This window comes from Grampus griseus (assembly GCF_964374135.1).
Source record: "Grampus griseus genome assembly, chromosome: 18".
Lineage (NCBI taxonomy): Eukaryota > Metazoa > Chordata > Mammalia > Artiodactyla > Delphinidae > Grampus > Grampus griseus.
In genome coordinates this window covers 70,422,561-70,442,862 of record NC_139012.1, presented here as the reverse complement: position 1 = coordinate 70,442,862, position 20,302 = coordinate 70,422,561, and the positions used below count along the sequence as shown (strand labels likewise).

At 37.8% G+C, this 20,302-nt stretch overlaps 1 protein-coding gene across 1 annotated transcript in view; it reads right to left on the bottom strand.

The window, feature by feature from the left end:
* STARD13 (StAR related lipid transfer domain containing 13) overlaps positions 1 to 20,302 on the bottom strand; it is a gene marked incomplete at its 5' end in the record, with an annotated part of 364,303 nt that overhangs the window by 291,413 nt on the left and 52,588 nt on the right. The window contains one exon of the mRNA XM_082675458.1: positions 3,658 to 3,691. Within this exon, the coding sequence (XP_082531584.1) occupies positions 3,658 to 3,691 (34 nt within the window). The remainder of the gene's footprint in view (positions 1 to 3,657; positions 3,692 to 20,302) is intronic.

Sequence of the window (20,302 nt, the reverse complement as noted above, 5' to 3'; positions counted from 1 at the left end):
TTTCACTAAAGAAATCTCAAGAGAGGGGATTTAAGTTGGATAACTTTCTTGAAGGAGGGATAATTTTATCTCATTTATCTTAGTGTCGCTAAGACCTTGCACAGTGCCAGGGACATAGTAGATGTTCAACACTCTATGAGTTAAAATGAAGTCATAATTTCCAATTGGGGTTGGTGAGGGGCATTGAGAATTTCTCGATCTTGGGCATTTGTCACTAGAAGTAAATTCTAATGAAATGGAAGAATATTCCATAGCATATGCTTCTGTTCATAATCATTGGATTTGGCTGCACGTTTGACTCCCTGTGTGCCCTGCACCTCTATCACTTGGGAAATTCTTTTTGTGACAGAGCCTTCATATTCTTGATAATGGGCCTAACAAAACTCCATAACACAATGAAGCTGAGGGGGCAGAAAGTAATTACAGTACTCTCAGGAAGGAGGGATAGTTATGGCCAAGAAACTTGTTTTGAAACTATGCTTGGAGGAGCTGTCCGTGTTGCCCTAATGAAATTACTGAGAAAAAAATAACATAAGTGATTTCTTCAGATGTGACCTTATTTTCCCTAGGTTTTTAACTCATTTTATAAATGGAAGAGAAATTTTTTTTTTTTTACACTCTGGAAGCGAAATGTACATTGTATGTGAAGAACAGTTTATCAGTACAAGATTCAAATATTCTTGATAGTGAGCAATACTGGAATTTGGCTTTGGTCTCCTATTTACAAATTGAAGAAAGGAAAAATACATACCATGAGAAACTGAATTTAAGGGCAGATCAAGTCAACTACAGCTATATGGGTTAGTTTTTAAACATTTATATTCACTTTTCAAAAATGAATTAATTTTTCATTCCATTAGGAAGTCATACCATAATATGTACCATTTATTTCCATTTTGACTTTTTATCTCACAAAGGTCACAGTGTTGATCGGCATAAACTCAGAATTTACTCCACTGTTACCACAGCAAATATTCCTTCCACAACTAGGCTGAAATATTTTGGTCCTATTGGACAGTTTATTGGACCCCTTAAAAAAGAGTGTAGTTATTTAGTGACACTCTCTCTTAAACTATTAGTGAAGGTAAGCACATCGACTGGCCTTTAGACCACCTCCTTGTGCCTAAGCTTTTCTGCTTGAGATCACGATTACATTGGGTTCCCCATTTATCTCTCTCCAGTGACTGAGACCAGAGGAAAATGTGGATCAGGCCACACAAGAAAGAATCATTAGGAATCACCTTACAAGGGCAAACAGTGAGGCTGGGTCACAGTATGTCCTTTTTCTATGTCATGTTACATCTTACGTCTCTCTATATTGAATAGCCTCTTCTGTTCTGACCTCTACATTACATCTTTGGTAAAACACACAGAGAGAAGCTCTTGGACACTCCAATCAAGAAGCAATGATGGGAAGCCAAAAGTGAGGGGATCTGACTTCACATTTTACACACAGCAGGAAGGAATGACCATTAAAAATTTGAATCGTAAAAATAATCTGAAAGATGAGATAAAAAAAAGAGGACAGCTGTTATTGAAAAACCCAAACTTATGGACTATTTTACATTTGCATGGAAATTTGAATTAGGCTTCAAAAATTCTCCTCTGATTTACATGTGAAGAAAAATTGTCCTCAGACTTCCCTCACCAATATTTCCTACTCCCAAAGCGCTTTCCATAAAATTTATGTGAAAACTGATTTGACTCTTTTCTAGTTTCTGCTGGCCTGCTTGCCTATTCTTTTTTTTTTTCTGTCAAGATGAAACACTAGCTGGCAGAGTGCATAAGCAGCTAAAAATTGAGCCTCTGGTCGATTGAAGCCCCACTGCGTGATACCTGAATACTTGTAGGTAAGCTCCACATCCAATCTGGTGCATTTACACCGGATCAGAGTCACCAAAGACGGACTTCCTCATTGGAGATTTGTTAGAAAAGTACTTGTCAGTTCTGGCCAGGAGTTAACGGCAGTTGTTTCTTATTTACTCTCTTGACTGTAGCTTTTATGTGATGGAAAGTATTTTTTAACTATAACAAGTTTGATTTGCTTATGATAAAAAGAAAATAAATCTATCACATTCTAGTTAAAACCTTCACATGCTACTTTTTTGTGTAAATCCCTCATTTGGTGATTTCTGGAGTGAAGTACAGTCTTTGCTGACGTAAATTCAAGATCAACTCTAGCTCAGGTTGGAATTTCAACAAGAGAGGTGAAGCACAGAGGGTTCTACTTATGGCATAGTTTACAACTGGGACACGTTCGTAAGATTTTAAAAGTGGGCTTTGCTTATTCCCTACTTAGGTGTCAGTTGGTTGAAGGTTATGTATTGTTAAGGTCTCAAATATAAAAATGGATATGGACAAAACTGTGCATGCTTGATGCTACAAGCATTTCACAGAACAGCAGAAGAAAACTCGGTCTGGTGATTTTGCTACAGCTGGTGGGCCCTGCACACTTGTTGGTCCAGTGTGAAAGTCTCCTTACAAATCTCCCCAGGAGACAGAAGAACAGCAGATGACTATATCCCAGAGACCCAATGCTGATGCTAATTTGAACTGAAGCTGAGATCTTGGGTATCTGAATAGGGACTAAAAGTTTTCTCCAACAGATTAAAGAAAAAGAGGTTTTCGAAAACGAAAACAATGATGGTTACCGAAGATAAGGGCAGCATTAGAGTATTATTTTTTAGTGGCATTATTTGACAAGATTATTTCAAAAAAGCCTTTAAAGATATTAACTCAGAGAAAAGAAGTTTTAATTTTTTCATTGAACTTTTCCAGAAACATATTATCTTCAACATGTAAAGAATGTGTGTAGTGGAGTCACACAAAGTTTTTGAAGTGGCTTCCTTTCAAGTGTAAACATTTAAATGACCATATGAAGTAAACACAAATGAGAAGATTCAGAATATGTCCACAATGACTGTTCAAATAAAGAACTGTTCAAATAAAACAACAGCTGCTAAACCGTTGGTAAGAAGTGGTGGTTCAGGGGGTTGTTAGCTGTTATTTTATGTAGTTATTGAAATAAGAAATTCAATAAATTAAGATGTAAAACATTTAAATAAAAAAAGATGTAAAACATTTTGATTTACACAGAACATTTCCAAATACAGAAGCTATACAAAGAAAAATTGCTACCCTTTTTTATTAAGAGGACTCACCTGAGCAGTTGTTTTGGTACGGGTGTAAGCTTTTGTTACTACTTTATCTATAGTATATATTTCAAGATAAAGTCTGGTTAGGCAAAGGAATTTCTTTTTTTAATTTCATTAAAATTTTTTTGAGATATGGTTCGCATATAACAGTATAGTAGTTTCAGGTGTACAACATAATGATTTCACTATCTATACAACATATTTGTATAGACAGTGAAATGATCACAACAGGTCTAGTTATGCAAAGTAATTTCTATCCGTATGGAACCAACTGTACAAAACAGGAATTAAACCCACGAAATGGCTGCACGAGTACCAGGGAAAAACTGAGTGAACTGATCCAGTTTTCAAGACGTAGAATATACTCTAATTTAACATCATACTGTGACTATCAATTATTCAGCAAGACTTGTGGCATGCTTAAATTTATAGTGACTAGGCAAGGCTCTTCAAACAACTTTTATAGATAAATAGTAAAACAGACTTCATCAAAGAGACTTACCTGCTCTCTCTTTGCTTTGTTTGTCAGAGAGCACCTGTATAAAAAAATAAAAACTCTCTTAATATCTCAAAATTACACTGTCTTCATCAAGAATATCATCACTGAGTTTGAAAAAACAGATTGTAAAATTAGAATCGAATGGCCTCCAGAAATGAAAGTAAAATACCAATTAGCATATTAGGATTGAATGATTTTAGTGTGCACAAAGTATTTGGAATAATACAAGTAATTAAAATACTCATTGACAAAGAAGATGCATGAAGTTTATTTTTCTCAGACTTATGTAAAGATTTACACTATACTATGCGTCCATTTAGCAACTAGAGGAAGACTGAAGTCTAGTTTTTGTCGTCTACTCCACTGTCCTCATGTCACCAACAACCTCCTTAGTGCTAAAACCATCCCCTGCCTCACTTTATCTCTCAGTAACATTATAGCAGCCAAGGCAGCTGAGCACTCCTCCCGTCGAAAGCTTTATCCTTCTAGGCTCCTGTTCTCCCATGCGGTCCCTGCTATCTCTTCTACCTCTCTAACTGTTCCTTTTCATTTTCTTGGTGGATTCCCTTCTTGCCTGTGCCATTCTTGCATATTGATTTAATTTACTTTTGTTTTATTTCATTTTTCAGACATGGCACAGGGCTGGCTTCTCTTTTTACTTTGCACTTTTTCCAGGGTGATCTCATCTACTTTCCATCCATACCCTGATAACCTCCAGATTTATATCTCCAGCCCACATCTCTTTCCTTGAGCTTCAGGCCAATAGAGGAAACTGTTTATTGGACATCTGCGTTTGGACATTTCACAGACACCCCAAACACCATGTGTTCGGAGCTCAACATTATCCGCCCCCTCACACATACACCCAGCCCCAAACTGATACTCTTTCTGTGTTCCCATCTTAGTGAAAGGCATCACCATTGCTGTGGACTGAATGTGTGCGTCCCTCCCCAAATTCATGTGTTGAAGCCTAATCCCCAATGTGATGGTATTTGGAGGTGGAGCCTTTGGGAGGTAATTTGGTTTGGATGAGGTCATGGGGGTGGGTCCCCATGATGGGACTGGTGCCCTTATAAGAGGATGAAGAGCTCAGAGTTCTCTGCCATGTGAGGACTCAGCGAGGAAAATGGTCATTTGCAAACCAGGAAATGAGTTTTCACCAGACACCACATCTGCCAGTGTCTTGATCTTGGACTTCTAGCTTCCAGAACTAGAGAGAAATAAATATTTGTTGTTTAAGCCACTCAGTCTACGGTATTTTTGTCATAGCAACTCCAACTGATGAAAACAACCATCTACCTGGTTGCTCCAATTGGAAACCCATCTTTGACACTTTTCTGTCCTTCCAGTTAAATTCTGTTTATGCCTACTCTCGAATATTGCTTGAATCTATCTTTTCATTTCTACTTCCACATCCTGGGCAACATTCATGTCATGCTTAGATAATTGCAATAGCTTTCTAACTTCTAGCCTGACTCTATCTAGTCTTATTTCCCCCCAATCTATTCACATCCAGTGTGATGTTTCTAAAATACAATTTGATCATGTTGCTTTTGTTCTTGGAACTGTTCAATGGTTCCCCATTACCCTAAGAATAAATAGAGTTTAGAGGTTAAGATCTATGTTTAGCAATCAGAAAGGCAGTTGCTTGCTGCGTGACCTTCAGAAAGTTACCAAATTTCTCTGAGCCTCATTTCCTCATCAGGCAAACAGGGTTGCTTTGAGGAGTAAGTACAATAATTCATGTGATGTGCTGAGCAACAAGTGTGGCACAGAAGAGACATACAATAAATATTTGTTGATTATTCTGAAGGAATTTCTCAAAAACAAAGACTTATATTTTATTAACTTTTTCAAAGCATCATGTAAATAATACTCTACGAGAGTCAGGAATGAAAGAGACAAAACGCCGATGCAGGCACCAGTTTCGTGGAAGACAATTTTTCCACTGACCGGGGTGTGGGGTGGGGGTGATGGTTCAGGAGGTAATGAGAGCGATGGGGAGCGGCAGATGAAGCTTCCCTCGCTTGCCCACTGCTCACCCCCTGCTGTGTGGCCCAGGTCCTAACAGGCCACGTACCACTACCAGTCCGTGGCCCGGGGGTTGGGGACCCCTGCTCTATACCACAGTTCCTTGCACCCCATTTTTATTCTCTCTCTCTCTCACCTAATTTTATGTCTCTGTTCACACTTACACTGGGTAAAAGCAAGCTCACAAAAGGATTGATGACTAACAATGAGAAGATTCACTTTTCCCAAGGATATTCATATTTTAAAGGCAACGTCTGATGACAAACACCAAGTACTGAATCTCTAATGGTAAAACTTGAGACACTGTGACCTGGAGGAGGAGAAAGCTCTCTCCACGTTTCTCAAATAATATCAAGTAGGTGACTATTTCCTACTCTAGAAAGAATTCAACTGACTGGAGTAGTGTATCATACTTAAATGGGTCTGACTTGATTTGGAAGCAAATATATTTAATGACTATTTGATTTGGAATAGCAAGTAGAATAAAATTAGAAATTTTATTTACTTTCTAATTTTTGTTTTAATAATTTAAAAATAATTTTTAATAATTTTTGTTTTAATAATTTTGTTTTAATAAATTTTTTGTTTTAATAAGATAAGTTTTGTTACCTGAACATAATAAAACATTAAGAATCTTTTTTTTTTTTTTTTTTTTTTTTTTTTTTGCGTACGCGGGCCTCTCACTGTTGTGGCTTCTCCCGTTGCGGAGCACAGGCTCCGGACGTGCAGGCTCAGCGGCCATGGCTCACGGGCCTAGCCGCTCCGTGGCATGTGGGATCTTCCCGGACCGGGGCACGAACCTGTGACCCCTTAATCGGCAGGTGGACTCTCAACCACTGCGCCGCCAGGGAAGCCCAAGAATCATTTTTAAATATCATAATAATGTTTTAATAATCATTCAACATAGAAATAACCCAGTGGGATTCTTCAAGCTCAACTGCTTAAAAATTCTCAGTTATGAGCTAAGAGCAATTGCTGCAGGGAAATGTCAGCCTGAGGGCTTAAAATGGAAACAAAACATAGTAAGTAGGCTTTCTCAATCACTCCTTGAGATTGATTGCTAATAGAGCTACTCGCACATTAATAATGACAGTAATAATAAATAATCATTGACAGAAGAACTAAAGTCAGATTACTTGATTCCAAAATAAATCAGTGCAACCCAGGTGAAATAAGGATTTCCAGATAAAATAAAAGTATTTGACAAAAGTATGGCGAAGTATCCTTTAGTTCTAAATACAGAATGTTGCACTGAAAGGTGCAGAGTTTGAATTTGGTAAATGTATATGGAATATTAAAAATATTAACGTTGTTACGATGAGAAAAAAGTAGAAATTAAATGCCTGAAATTAAAGCAACAAAAATTAGTGTTCCTGAAAAAAAAATAATTAAAAATATTTCTAAAGTTTAAAGATGTTGGAGATATTTGAAAATGAACCCCTAATGCATGTAACCATTTCAATAGTACATGAAAAATTAGACACAGAAGTGTAGGGACACTCCTTTCCCAGGAAAACTGATGAGACAAAGATTAAATATATATATATTTTTACTATGCTATGTCAGTTCTAAAATATTCATAAATGTGATGGTGAACATATATTTCCTTACGGATATACAGCAATATTTTAGCATAATAATTTTCATTAAAAATCACTAGATGACAGGAGCTGAGAGGAAGAGGGAATGGGGAGCTGTTGTTCAACAGGTACAGTTTTGCAAGATGAAAAGAGCTCTGGAGATGGAGGTGCTGATGGTTGCACAACAATGTACTTATGCCACTAGATTGTGCACTTAAAATGGTTAAGATGATACATTTTATGTTATGTGTATTTTTCCACAATTAAAAAGAAAAAACACAAAAATTAGATGCACATAGTCTATTGCCACTTGTTATATGTAACCTCCCACTATCTTACACTTCAAACCACTCTGTTTGGAAATCCAAATAGAATAGGTCTAAGATCCAAAACGTGACTTATGGGTACATAATAAGGGAACTGCCACTAACCTGGAGATAATTATTTATACTCCTTAAAGTCATCATGAGATTACAGTCTGCTCTAGAAACATAAAGAAGGAAAGGTGCTCTTTGGAGAAAATGTGGGATAATGTCATTCACTGATGCCAGGGCAATTAGATTAAAACTCTCTAGACAACCAATGGGTTATTTCTCTGGATATTTCATTATCTGTTGAGTGTTTAGTCAACATATAGAAACACTCATGTCTAGCACTATGCTGGTTGTTTGACCCTTTCTCTCTGTTGTATAGATGGCTGGGGGCAGGTAATTATCCCTCTGGAGATTCGGGAACTCTACAACGGTTAGAATTATCTCATGGATAAATCCTAGTAAATTCCTTTGAAGTATGTCTGAGTCACTTGCCTCGTTTGGTGAGATCCTCAGAAGGTGTTAAGTCTTTAATACCGCTAAAGCCATAATAATTATAAATCCATGTTCACAGAGTCTAAGAATAACAACATTTTAGGAATTTGTTTTATGAACATGAATTTAGTACACAATTGCTTTTTGGAACAAATTTACCCAGATATGTATCATAGACAAATATGCAGACTGAATGAATAGAACAATACTAGATAACCATAAAAACATCCAGATAATTTTTTATTGGGAGGCGATGGCCCTTGGAGCTTGTGATGATCAATCAAGTCAATAAATACATCGACTACTATTGTCCAAGTGAAACCAAAAAGCTGTTCCAACACCTGCTGTTCCTGAAACACAAAGGGCCCATTTGTTCCTAGTGCCCTTGCAGTAAGCCTTTAAAACTAAAAGCAGCAGATAAAATCCCAAAGTAAATAAACTCTTAGGAAAACATGTAAGCCATTTTACTATTTGCCCTTTACTTTGTCCAGAATACACCTGTTGGTTTTAAACTCAGCAAATTATACTCAGCGGTGACCCTGACTTAAACATTACAGAATACTGTCTAAGTAGCAATGAGCAGATAAGGTTAATCACCAGATTACCACTGGAAAGCTGGTTTCCTTGGACAAATATAAGGGATGTGAGTATTACACACTGACTTTGGCCCAAATAATTTAAGACTCACTGACTGTGATGTAGGTGAATATATATCTCAAAAAGAAACTTTTCCTAATCTCTCTCATGTTAGCTACTTAAAAGATTATGCACAAACTATACATAAAAATGAAAGAGAAAAGGAAATATTTAAAAGCATTGTAATCTCCAATTCCAGAGTCCTTTTAAGGAGCCCTGCTAAGAGAAAAGTTTCAACCAGAGTAGCAGTTCATGAAGAAATAAGATGAAAATTTACTGTTCCTCAATTACCATACTAAGTTCTCATTACTGACTTTAAATTTGAATTCAAAATATTCCAAGAATAGCCTTGTAGAGAAGTTTCCAAAACTTTTGATTTCTGTAAAAATTCCTTATAGTGGTTCCTACCTAATTGTCAAAGCTATCGCTTCCCTGACTCAGGCTGAGAAAAGCCTGTAGTAACTCTTAGTTAGTGGGGGTGTGGGGAGAAACAGAAGATAACAGATTTCCTCACAAATAAGTACACTATGAGAGCCAAATAAAAAGCTGTTAAAAAGGCTAGAGAGAATACATAACATAATTTTAAATCTACTCTTTCTTTTTATTTGATCTTCACTGATTTCCTTTAGACTTGAGATATAGAAAGTAATGCTTATTTTCAGTGCTATATGAAAATTTCAGTAAAGCTTAAGCATAAGAGTCAAATGAAAATCTACTTTTATGGATTGAAAAATATTTTGATTCAGCCCATGATGTATGAATCTTTCCACTTATAAATTTAAATTTTGGAATATGTATATTAGTATTCACATATTTGAATAGAAGTAGTAAGTAAGGCATAATTTCAGACATTTAACCTAAATGCAAAAAAATATATAGTCTTTACTAGTTCAGTGAGTCTAAAGTGATGTTATTTAATAAACCATGTCATTTTAATATGCATGCTTGACATCTGCTGCTGATAAAAAGGATTTTATATTTTATAGTTAACATTTAAAGAAAAAACACAACTGTAGTTTTGCTATTTATCACAGACCACAGATGGCATAGGCCACATTTGGGTGGCTTCATTTCCTTCTTGAATAGTTTATATAAAGAGGCCACTTGTTTTCTCTCTTTCTGTGTATGTTTTATATAAGGTTTGGATCAAGTCCCAGAAATGAATAAATGAAGGAAGAAAGGAATGCCTCAAATGAAAATGAAGTTTCTTAATAACATAACTGATTATAGAATTTTCCTGGATCAAGCCTAGTTAATAAAGTTCATTCTAAAACAATGATCCAAGGAATTTTCATCTGGATAAATAGTTGAAGTAAGTTTACCAGAACTGCGAAAAACCCTCAGGACCTAAAAAGTTCCATCCTTTGAACAACTGCATTTTCTCTAGGCAAAGTGGACTAATCCTTTGATTCAAGGCAGATTTTGCCAGGAGCCTGTAGGGAAGCAGCAGCTGAGCATGATGCTGCAGAGACAGCCAGACTGCTCTGGAGGTGTCCAGATGCTCTCCTTGTCTCTGGACCATGAACCTGGAACATGGATCTTCTTGTCCTGCTTTCTCAGACTTCCTGTGTTCCTCCCTTTAGATCCTATGCTGATGGTCCTGCTCCAACTTGGACATTGAGCTTGGTGTGTCCCCTGACTCTGACTGACCCCAACACACCAGCTCCTGACCCTTTCCTCTAGAAGATGTCACTGCTTATCTGGAGGCATCAATGCAAGAGTATAAAACATATATAAATTTTCTTTAAATTGTGTTAGAAGAATTAAAAATCAATGACTACACTTACACGAGAATTTACCAGATAGTAATAACAGAAATATTATGAGACACTCAAAGTGACAAACAAAAGCTCTGAGTGCAAAGCCAATGGATTAATATATGAGAAATGGGAGTGTGAATTAATTAGCTCAAAATCAAACTTTTTTTCTCCTTATTTGGTTCAGAATCCTTTAATAATCATAAAAAGTGTTTGGTTTCATGATTTACCTACGAATTTCCTAGCCCAGTAACAAACTGCAGCCCTAGTAAAAAATGCTTCCAATACCTTGGTCTGGCTATCCAGCTTTACAAGAGTCCTGATCCACCCTAACATAACTGGTAAGAGTAAAACACTCCAAGATTTGATAATCTAGAAGGGTAGATAAGACATACACACAGAAACCAACAGAAAGCTATGCAATGAAGAATTTATTATGATACAGAATTAACTGATTTAGACAAGTGCAATTAACATTTAAGAATACCTTAAAGATAGTAGTGAAAGAACTTTCACTACATTTAGGTGTGCTGTTGAAAATCCAGCTGGATGAAAACGAAATTGAGTTCTCTACTCTGAATGAGAGTCACAGTCTAGAGCAGAAGACAGCCCCATAATGAGAAGGTTGTGACCCTTTGGAACAAATATACCAATAGAGGTGTACGTAAGGAATGATGGTTGCACAGAGAAAGGTGTAGTGGGCCTCATGAAAAGAATCGGGGGGGCGGTTGTATAGAGAATAATATTTAAGATCGCTCCTAATGAATAATCTCACTGGTAAAATAAAAGGGAGAGGGGAATTCCAGAGAGAAGGGACAACATGTACAAAGGAAAGGGGCAGAGGAAAGCATGACTCTGGGGAAATGCTGTAAATCAGTTATAGGGAAGAGTGTAAAATGATGGGGTTAGAAAGATTAAGAATGGGCTAGATAATAGAGGAATTTGTATACTATACTAAGGCACTGGGAACGATGCCTATGGGTTTATAAGGACTCCAAAATTATAGGCTGTAATGGTAATTCAGAAGCAACATAAGGGATGGATTGGGGGAGGAAAAGTTTGGACACAAGTCAGGGGATTGTTCAGTAGGTCAAGACCTCGTGAAACAAAAGGACCTGAAATAGACTATGTGTGAGGATGTGGTCATTAAGAGTCATAGTTAGGAGGGGATTGAGAGCAGGGAAAGAGAGAGAGAGAAGGATAGAGAGAAGTGTCTTGGATAGTTTTCAGGTTTTACTTAGGAAACTGGTCCACAGAGGTGTCACGCTGATGAAGATGAGCAACAGGGGAGGTGGTCAGAGGTTTGGAATATAAGGTAAGGAATTCTACTTTTAGACACATTGAGTTTGAAGAGACTGTGGGACACCGAATGGGGGCTGTATAAAGAAGCTGGAGTTCAGGAAAGTGGTCTGGACTGAATGAATATGGAATATCAGTGAGAATTCCAGCTCTGAAAGAAGTGGAGCTTGTTAGGGGAAAGTGTGATTATACCGAGAACAAGAGAGGTGAAGACAAAAGTCTGGGGGCATCATAGTATCTATGACGCTGAAGGAAATGACTGAGGGAAAGCAGCCAGAGAAAAGAGTGATATAGAGTATGACAAAAAAGGGAAGATTTTAACCAGGAGGAGTAGGTCAGTAGAAAAGGACTGAAAATGGACAACTCTGAAGATAATAAAATTTGGTAATTATGAAGTGGCCTTGGCTAGAGACAGGGAATAGAGATTTGAACAAGATAAATTAAGGAATACATGGGAAATAAAGTAATCTAATCTCAAGAAGCTTGGCCTAGCGAGGATGAAGAATGCAAAAGTGCTAGCATTAGTGAAACCACGCAACTCAGATTGGGACTTGAACTCATGGTCTTTTCATTGAGATCACACACCTGGTCTCAGGACTTAATGAAGCTCAGGTTCTTGATGTCTCCTTGCAGAAAGAATTCAGTGAGAGACAAAGTGATAGGTAAGAAGTGGATTTATTTAGAGAGAAACACACTCCACGGACAAAGTATGGGCCATCTCAGAAGGCGAGAGGCACCAGGGTCTGGGGTTGTCAGTTTTTATAGGGGTGGGTAATTTCATAGGCTAATGAGTAGGAGGAGTGTTCCAACTATTTTGGAGAAGGGGTGGGGATTTCCAGGAATTGGGCCACTGCCACGTGTTGACCTTTTATGGTCGGCCTTGGAACTGTCATGGCACCTGTGCGTCACTTAGCATGCTGATGTGTTACAATGAGTGTATAATGAGGTGCAAGGCCCACTGGAAGTCAAATCTTCCACCATCTTGGATCTAGTTAGTTCTAAACAGTTTTTGTCATGTCCTATGGCTATATCATTCTTTCAAAGGTTGTGCCCTGCCCCCTTCCCTCCTGTTTCATTAGGAGGCAGTATGATGGAGGGCTTTTGTAAATTTGAAGAGATTTCAATATCTTCAGGGCCTGAGGAGAAGAAACTCAGTGAAGATTACAGATTCAGTTACAAAGAAGCAGGGATCCTGAGGAGGGGGCAAGCATGGACCCAGGAGTGCCTGATGGGGATAAGACATGGAAGGTAGATACTGACAGCTTGGCTGAGGTGGACCAGTAGGGCGACAGCTGACAAAATTAGAGCAGGGAGTGGTGACAGAATGTAAGGGGCATACACATCTGCGGGCTTCCAGGTTTTTTGCGGGTATGAAGGCCAGGATGAGGGAGGTCTGCAGCTGAAGAGGGGGTACAGGGTAAATCTGTTTACCAACTGAGAAGCAACATAGTGTTTCCTTTTTGTAGTCCTCGGACTATAGTCTCATACTCAAATATATTTATACTTTATATAAATATAAAACTGTTCTGGGGACTTCCCTGGCTGTCCAGTGGTTAAGACTTCGCCTTCCAATGCAGGGGGTGCAGGTTTGATCCCTGGTGGGTGAGCTAAGATCCCACATGCCTCGTGGCCACAAAACCAAAAAAACATAAAACAGAAGCAATATTGTAACAAATTCAATAAAGACTTTAAAAATGGTCCACATTTAAAAAAAAACTTAAAAAAATATATAAAACTATTCTGTAGTTATTTCACAAATTCATCTCTCTCCTCAAGCAAACTGTGAATACTGGAAAATTAAGGCCTGCCTCTCTCTATTTCTTTTTAGGCATTATGGTACAGTACATCAGAAAGAGCTGGGGTTTTGAGGTAGACACATTGGGTTTGAGTCTTGAATCCAACTCTGACTATTATATGGTTTTAGGCAACTTTTCTCACCTATCTGAGACTTAGTTTGCTTATATGTAAAATGGAGATAATAATATAGACCTCATAAGAATGCAAAGATTAAATTTAAATATTGTGTACCATCTCTCATCCATAGCCTCCAGGACTAGATTGGGTACATAATAAGCTTAATATATGCCTTCTAAGTAAAAGAGGAACCTGGAAAACCTATGCACATCTACATGAAAATATCCTCTCTTCAACTACTATATTCAGTTTCATATCTAACTTTAAAAATACTGCCCACCATTAAAGAAAGTATGGAAAAGAAGTCATTCTGTCACACCCTAATTCCGTCCTTCAGTGATCATACCTTTCTCCTCACAGTTATATGTGCTTAAGTAAGAAATCCAAATTAAGAGTTTGGTTTGGCTCTTACCACATGGCGGGCCTCCTTAGGCAACATCCCCGCAGGTTTGACTGCTTCGTAGGCCTATTTGCCTTGGCTTTCAGGCTTGTTTTTATAGACCAGTCCTGCCAGCTTTTAAGATTATACAAGATTATAGTGGCATATTTTATTTAATGCTTCATTTTCTTTATAAGAGTGGTTTTTGGTTTTTAAAAAACAAAATGCCTTTTAAGTCTGATGACTTGTTCAGCTGAAAATAGGCCAACTGAGAAGAATTGGGTCACCAAGTTCTGGACACAGCCCTGGAAAATGTCAGGAGTTGGATGGTCTACTCTTCTGGCCCCAGCTCAAGTACCTTCCTGAATGAATCTTAAGTGCTTTAAGAAATAAAAGCACTCTTAAGAACTTGTTCTTAAGAACAAGTGATATTGGCTTTGGAGGAGCATCCATTTCATTTTGAATTTGAAAACCACAGGAAAATCAATAGTTTAAGGATATGCCAATAACAGATGAAGTATAGGAGATAATAATAACATAGTATCACTACTTTTATCTGTGTTAATGGAGGTCTGGGACTTTATCCAGCAAAATATAATTTAACATCATCTTTAGATATAAATGATTGTATAGATACTTTGCTGCATTTAAATAAGAAAAGAGAAGCATTTCCTAAAAATGAAGACTTAAAAAAAAAGGTGAAGAAGGCGGTATTTTTGGTCCAGCAATTTGGTCCTCAATAGCAGAAAAAAAATGGCCTGAATTCTTCTTGCTTCTCTGTTCCTGCCAACCTCTGCATAAAGGTGCTGATGAGTAGTGAAAAGAACAAAAGGAATGTAGTAGGAAGAAGAAACTTAAAAAGCAAGGCTACAGGGAGATCACCTCCGTGCTTTGTGACCACCTAGAGGGGTGGGATAGGGAGGGTGGGAGGGAGACGCAAGAGGGAGGAGATATGGAGATATATGTATAAGTATAACTGATTCACTTTGTTATAAAGCAGGAACTAACATAGCACTGAAAAGCAATTATACTCCAATAAAGATGTTAAAAAAAAAAGCAAGGCTGATCAGTTTATGATATGAAACTCACAAGCTAGATAGTACTTGAACAACCAAAAGATGACTTTTTTTTTCTTGTATTTACTTAATGCCTTGTCTCCTAACTTTAAGGGCTTCTGACTTGTGGCGGCTATAAATGCACGGGTTGGATCTTCTGCTCAGGGAGCTATAGCCCTTCTAGATCCACCACCTCCTTGGTGTTGAGGCCATACTTCCTGCAGGCTGCATCCGCCCAGTGAGTGAGGTTGGTGGGGATACCAATAGAGCCCTTTCTAGCCAGAGGCAGGATACTCCCTATGGACAAATTTGTTACAGGACCTTCCATTGGTCTGGTCAAACCTTTCTTGGAACCGCAGCTGGTCTGCAACTCCTCCTTCCCTCTCTCCTTCCATAAGTGCCAGACTTCCAATACAGTAGGGAGGCTCTTCCCAGCTTTCTTTGCTCCTGTTCTCAACAAGCCCCTTGCATGTCTAATCCTACCTTGGCATCTGCCTCTTGGCAGACATGAATTAACACATTCATCCACTATCTTGCATTTGTTTTATGGTCATAAGCAGGTATTTATGTACAGAAAAGCTGAAGCAAAGAAAGATTTAATAAACTGCCAAAGGAGATAAGATAACTCAAAGACCTTAGGGTTCCATCATAGGGCCTGGGGCTCCATCTTAGGGCCTGAAGCTCCTGATGCCCCGTGGTCTTTCACTTAACAAATATTTATTGAATGCCTCCTATATGCCTGCTCTGGACCTTATCCTAAGAATAAAGGGCTCCTTTGAGTGGCATGCTCAGGTCTGTGATATAATAAGGTCATTCTGCTGCAGATTGGAGAAAGAATTCAAGGGGAGCAAGGCCAGATGAGAGGCCAGTTTGGAGGCTGGTGCAGTCACCAAAGAAGAGATAATGGTAGCACGTGTGAGAACAGCCCCAGCGTAGATAAAAGAGGTAGGGGAATATTTAACAGGGAAATATGAGAAGAGAGATTCAGCATAGACTTACTCCTCACCAGCCCTGGGCTATACTCTGGGAAGACAGGAAACAATAGACATTCCCAACTGTCCAGAAGCATTTGAATGACTTCTGTTCAAAGATGTGTGTGTAAAGGAACTTTTGCTTGACTCCAGTCCCTTAAAGCCCAGAGACATAATGGAAAACAGGAGGAAAAAAACCTCCCACACCAATAAAACAAGAAAATGGCCATATGCCTAAACCACAGACTATGACACACAGAAGTCAATTACAGTGGGAAGCTCTGCCAGAATGAGGGTGCTGAGAGCAGCCCCAAAACTCAGACTCTGAACAGGATGCAGACTTCTCCAAAAATAAGTGTCACAGTAGTGGAAGGTCTGGCCAGGCGACCCTCTGATTAGAACAACCAGTGCTAGGAGAATTTGGGAGAAGCAAGAAGTGCCTTGTGTGATGTGTCTTATGGACACCCGGGTCTGGATTTCTCTTGGAAGGGCCCCTCTGAGCACTGAACTGCCTGCGAAACGTGTTTATTATTATTATTTTTAATCTTGTGGGTTATTTTTCATTTTTACAGCTTTACTGAGGTAAAAATGACATCGAATAAACTGCATAGATAATGTAGTAAATTTGGACATATGAATATACCTGGGAAAACATCATCACAATCAAGATACTAAACATCTGCCTTCCAAAAGTTTCCTTGTGCCCCTTTGTAATCATCTTCCACAGCCTGTCTTGCCTCCCAGCTCTAGTCGCAGACAATCAATGACCTGTCTTCTCTCACTATAGACTAGTCTGAATTCTTAAGAATTTTGTATAAATGGAACAATACAGTATTTACTCTATTTTTTCTGGCTTCTTTCACTTAACATAATGCATTTGCGATTCATCCGTATTGTTTTATATATCAATAGCTCCTTTTTATTGCTGAGTAGTAGTCCATTGCATAGAGATATTACAATTTGTTATTCATTCTTCTATTGATGGACACCTAGGTTGTTTCCAGTTTGAGGTTATACAAATAAAGCTGCTATGAACATTTGTGTACAATTCGTTGTATGGATATTTTCTTCCAGTGGAATGATGGAATTTTGATAGGTGTCTGTTTAACTTTTTAAGAACTGCCAAGCTGTTTTCTGAAGTATTGTGCCATTTTACATTCCCGCCAGCAGTGTGTAAGAGTTCTGGTTACTCCACATCCTTGCCAACACGTGGTATGGTCAGTCTCTTTAATTTTAGCCACTCTAATAGGTGTATAAGGGTATTTAATTTTTTGTGGTTTCATTTTCATTTCCCCAATAACTAATGATGCTAAGTGGCTTTTTCGTGTGCTTATTTGCCATATGTATGCTTACTTTGAAAAATGTCTTTTGAATCATTTGCCCATTTTTTAAATGGTCGATCATTTTTTCATCATTACATTTTTAGAGTTCTTCATTTATTCTGGATACAAGTCCTTTATCAGATAAGTGATTTGTGAAGATTTTCTTTCAGTCTATGGTTTATCTCTTCATTCCCTTCACAGTGTCTTTATTTTATTTTATTTTTCTTTTTTTTTGCGGTACGTGGGCCTCTCACTGTTGTGGCCTCTCCCGTTGCGGAGCACAGGCTCCGGATGCGCAGGCTCAGCGGCCATGGCTCACGGGCCTAGCCGCTCCGTGGCATGTGGGATCTTCCGAGACTGGGGTCCGAACCCGTGTCCCCTGCATCGGCAGGCGGACTCTCAACCACTGCGCCACCAGGGAAGCCCTTCACAGTGTCTTTTGAAGAGAAGTTCTTACTATTGAAAATGTCCAGTTTTGTAATGAAATATTTTTGGTGTCAATCTAAGAAATATTTGCCTTACCCAAGGTCAGAAAGATTTTTCTCCTGTGTTTTATTCTGGAAGTTTTACAGTTTTAGATTTTACATTTGTCTATGATCCCTTTTGAGATAAATTTTGTTAGTGGTAAGAAGTCTGGACCAAGATTCATTTTTTCACACATGAATATCCATATTGTCTCAGTACCATTTGCTGAAGAGACTGTCTTTTCTCCATTGAATTGTCTTTGTCCCATTGTCTGTCTCCTTTGCATTACTTTATATTTTCATGGTGTCATTTTATCTCCTTAATTGGTTTGTAAGCTGTAACTCTGATTTTTGTACTTGTTGTTGATTAGGTTCTTAGTCCTTGGTTTGGGATTTACAGTTTACATCTTTCACTTATCGGTCTACTGTCAAGTAGTATCACACAACTTCATGTATGGTACATAAAACCTACAACACTTCACTTCCATAGTCCTTCTTCAGACTATTACTTTCAGACATTTTACTTCCATATCTGTGATAAACCCCCAAATACACTGCCATTGTATTTGCTTTAAACAATTATTTTTAAAGAGATGTAAAATATTTTTAATTGCACTTATCTTCATATTCATCATTTCTCACACTCTTCATTCCTTTGTGTAGATCCAGATTTCCTTCTGGTATCATTTTCCTTTAGCCTGGGGACTTCCTGTAACATCTCTTATAGTACAAGTCTGCTGGTGATGAATTCTCTGATATTTTTATGTGTAAGATAGTTATTTTACCTTTATTCGAAAGATTTTTTTTTCTGGGTATAGAATTCTACTTTGACAGTTTTTCTTTTAGTAAACACATTATTCCATTGGCTTGCCTTGTTTCCAAACAAAACTTGAGGTCATTTTTCTTCATTCTTCTGCATAGAATGTGTCTTTTTTCTCTCTGGTGGCTTTTAAGATTATCTTTTTATCATTGGTTTTAAACAATTTCATTATAACGTGTCTTAGTGTAGTTTTCAGTTTTTTTGTGCTTGGCGTTCATTGAGTATCCTGATTTTGTGGGTTTGAAGTTTTCATCAAATTTGGAAAAATTAAGCCATTATTTATTCAAATACTTTTTTGTTTTCCCCTTTTCCTTTTCCCTTGGAGACTCCAATTACATGTATATTAAGCTGCTTAAAGTTACCTCAGAGCTAAATGATATTTTTTAAAGTAAATTTTATTTTTTAAAGCAATTTTAGGTGTATAGCAAAACTGAGTGGAAGATAGAGTTTTCATATACTCTGTCTACATAAACACACATTTATTATAATTGATGAACCTACACTGATGCATCATTTTCACACAAAGTCCATAGTCTACGTTAGAGTTCAATCCTGGTATTGTACATTCTATGAGTTTAGACAAATGTATAACACGTATCCAACATTGGAGTATCATACAGAGCAGTTTCACTGCCCTAAAAAGCTTTTCTGTTCTACCCATTCATTCTTCCCTCTCCCCTAACCCCAGGTAACACTGATCTTTCCCTGTCTGCGTGGTCTTGCCTTTTCCAAAATGCCATATAGTTGTAATCAAACAGTGTGTAGCTTTCTCATATTTGCTTCTTTAACTTAGAAATATGCATTCAATTTCCTCCATGTATTTTTCATGGCTTGATAGTTCATTTCCTTTTAGCACTGAATAATATTCCATTTTCTGTATCACAGTTTACTTATCTATTCATCTAGTTGTCCCACCTACTCAAAGACATCTTAGCTGCTTCCAAGTTTTGGCAATTATGAATAAAGCTGTTCTAAACATTTGGGTGTAGGATTTTCTGTGACATAAGTTTTTAACCCCTTTGGATAAATACCAAGGAGCATGATTGCTGGATCGTATGATGAGAGTGTGTTTAGCTCGTAAGAAACTTCCAAACTGCCTTTCAGAGTGACTGTACCATCTTCCATTCTCACCAGCACTGAGTAAGAGTTCCTGTGGCTCCACTTCGTCAGCACTTTCTGGTGTCAGTGTTTTGAATTTTGGCCATTCTAATAGGCGTGTAGTGGTATCCCACTGTTGGCTCAATTTGTCTTTCCCTGATGACATATGATGTAGAGCATTTTTTAGATGCTTCTTTGCCATCTGCATATTTTCTTTGATGAGGTGTGCTTCCCCCGCCACCCCGCCCCCACCAACTCTTTTCTCTGTGTGTTTCATTTTAGATAGTTTTTATGCTTTCAGTTTCACTCACTGATCTTTTCCTCTGTAGTATCTCAACTATTAGTCCCATGTAGTGCATTTTTTTACTTCAAACATTTATTACTAGAAGTTCATTTTTTAAAATATATACTTTATGTCTCTACTTAACATGCTCAATCTTTCTTCTGGCTGCTTGAACACATGCAATGTGGTTATGATAGAAATTTTAATGTCCTTGTCTAAGAATTCTATCATCT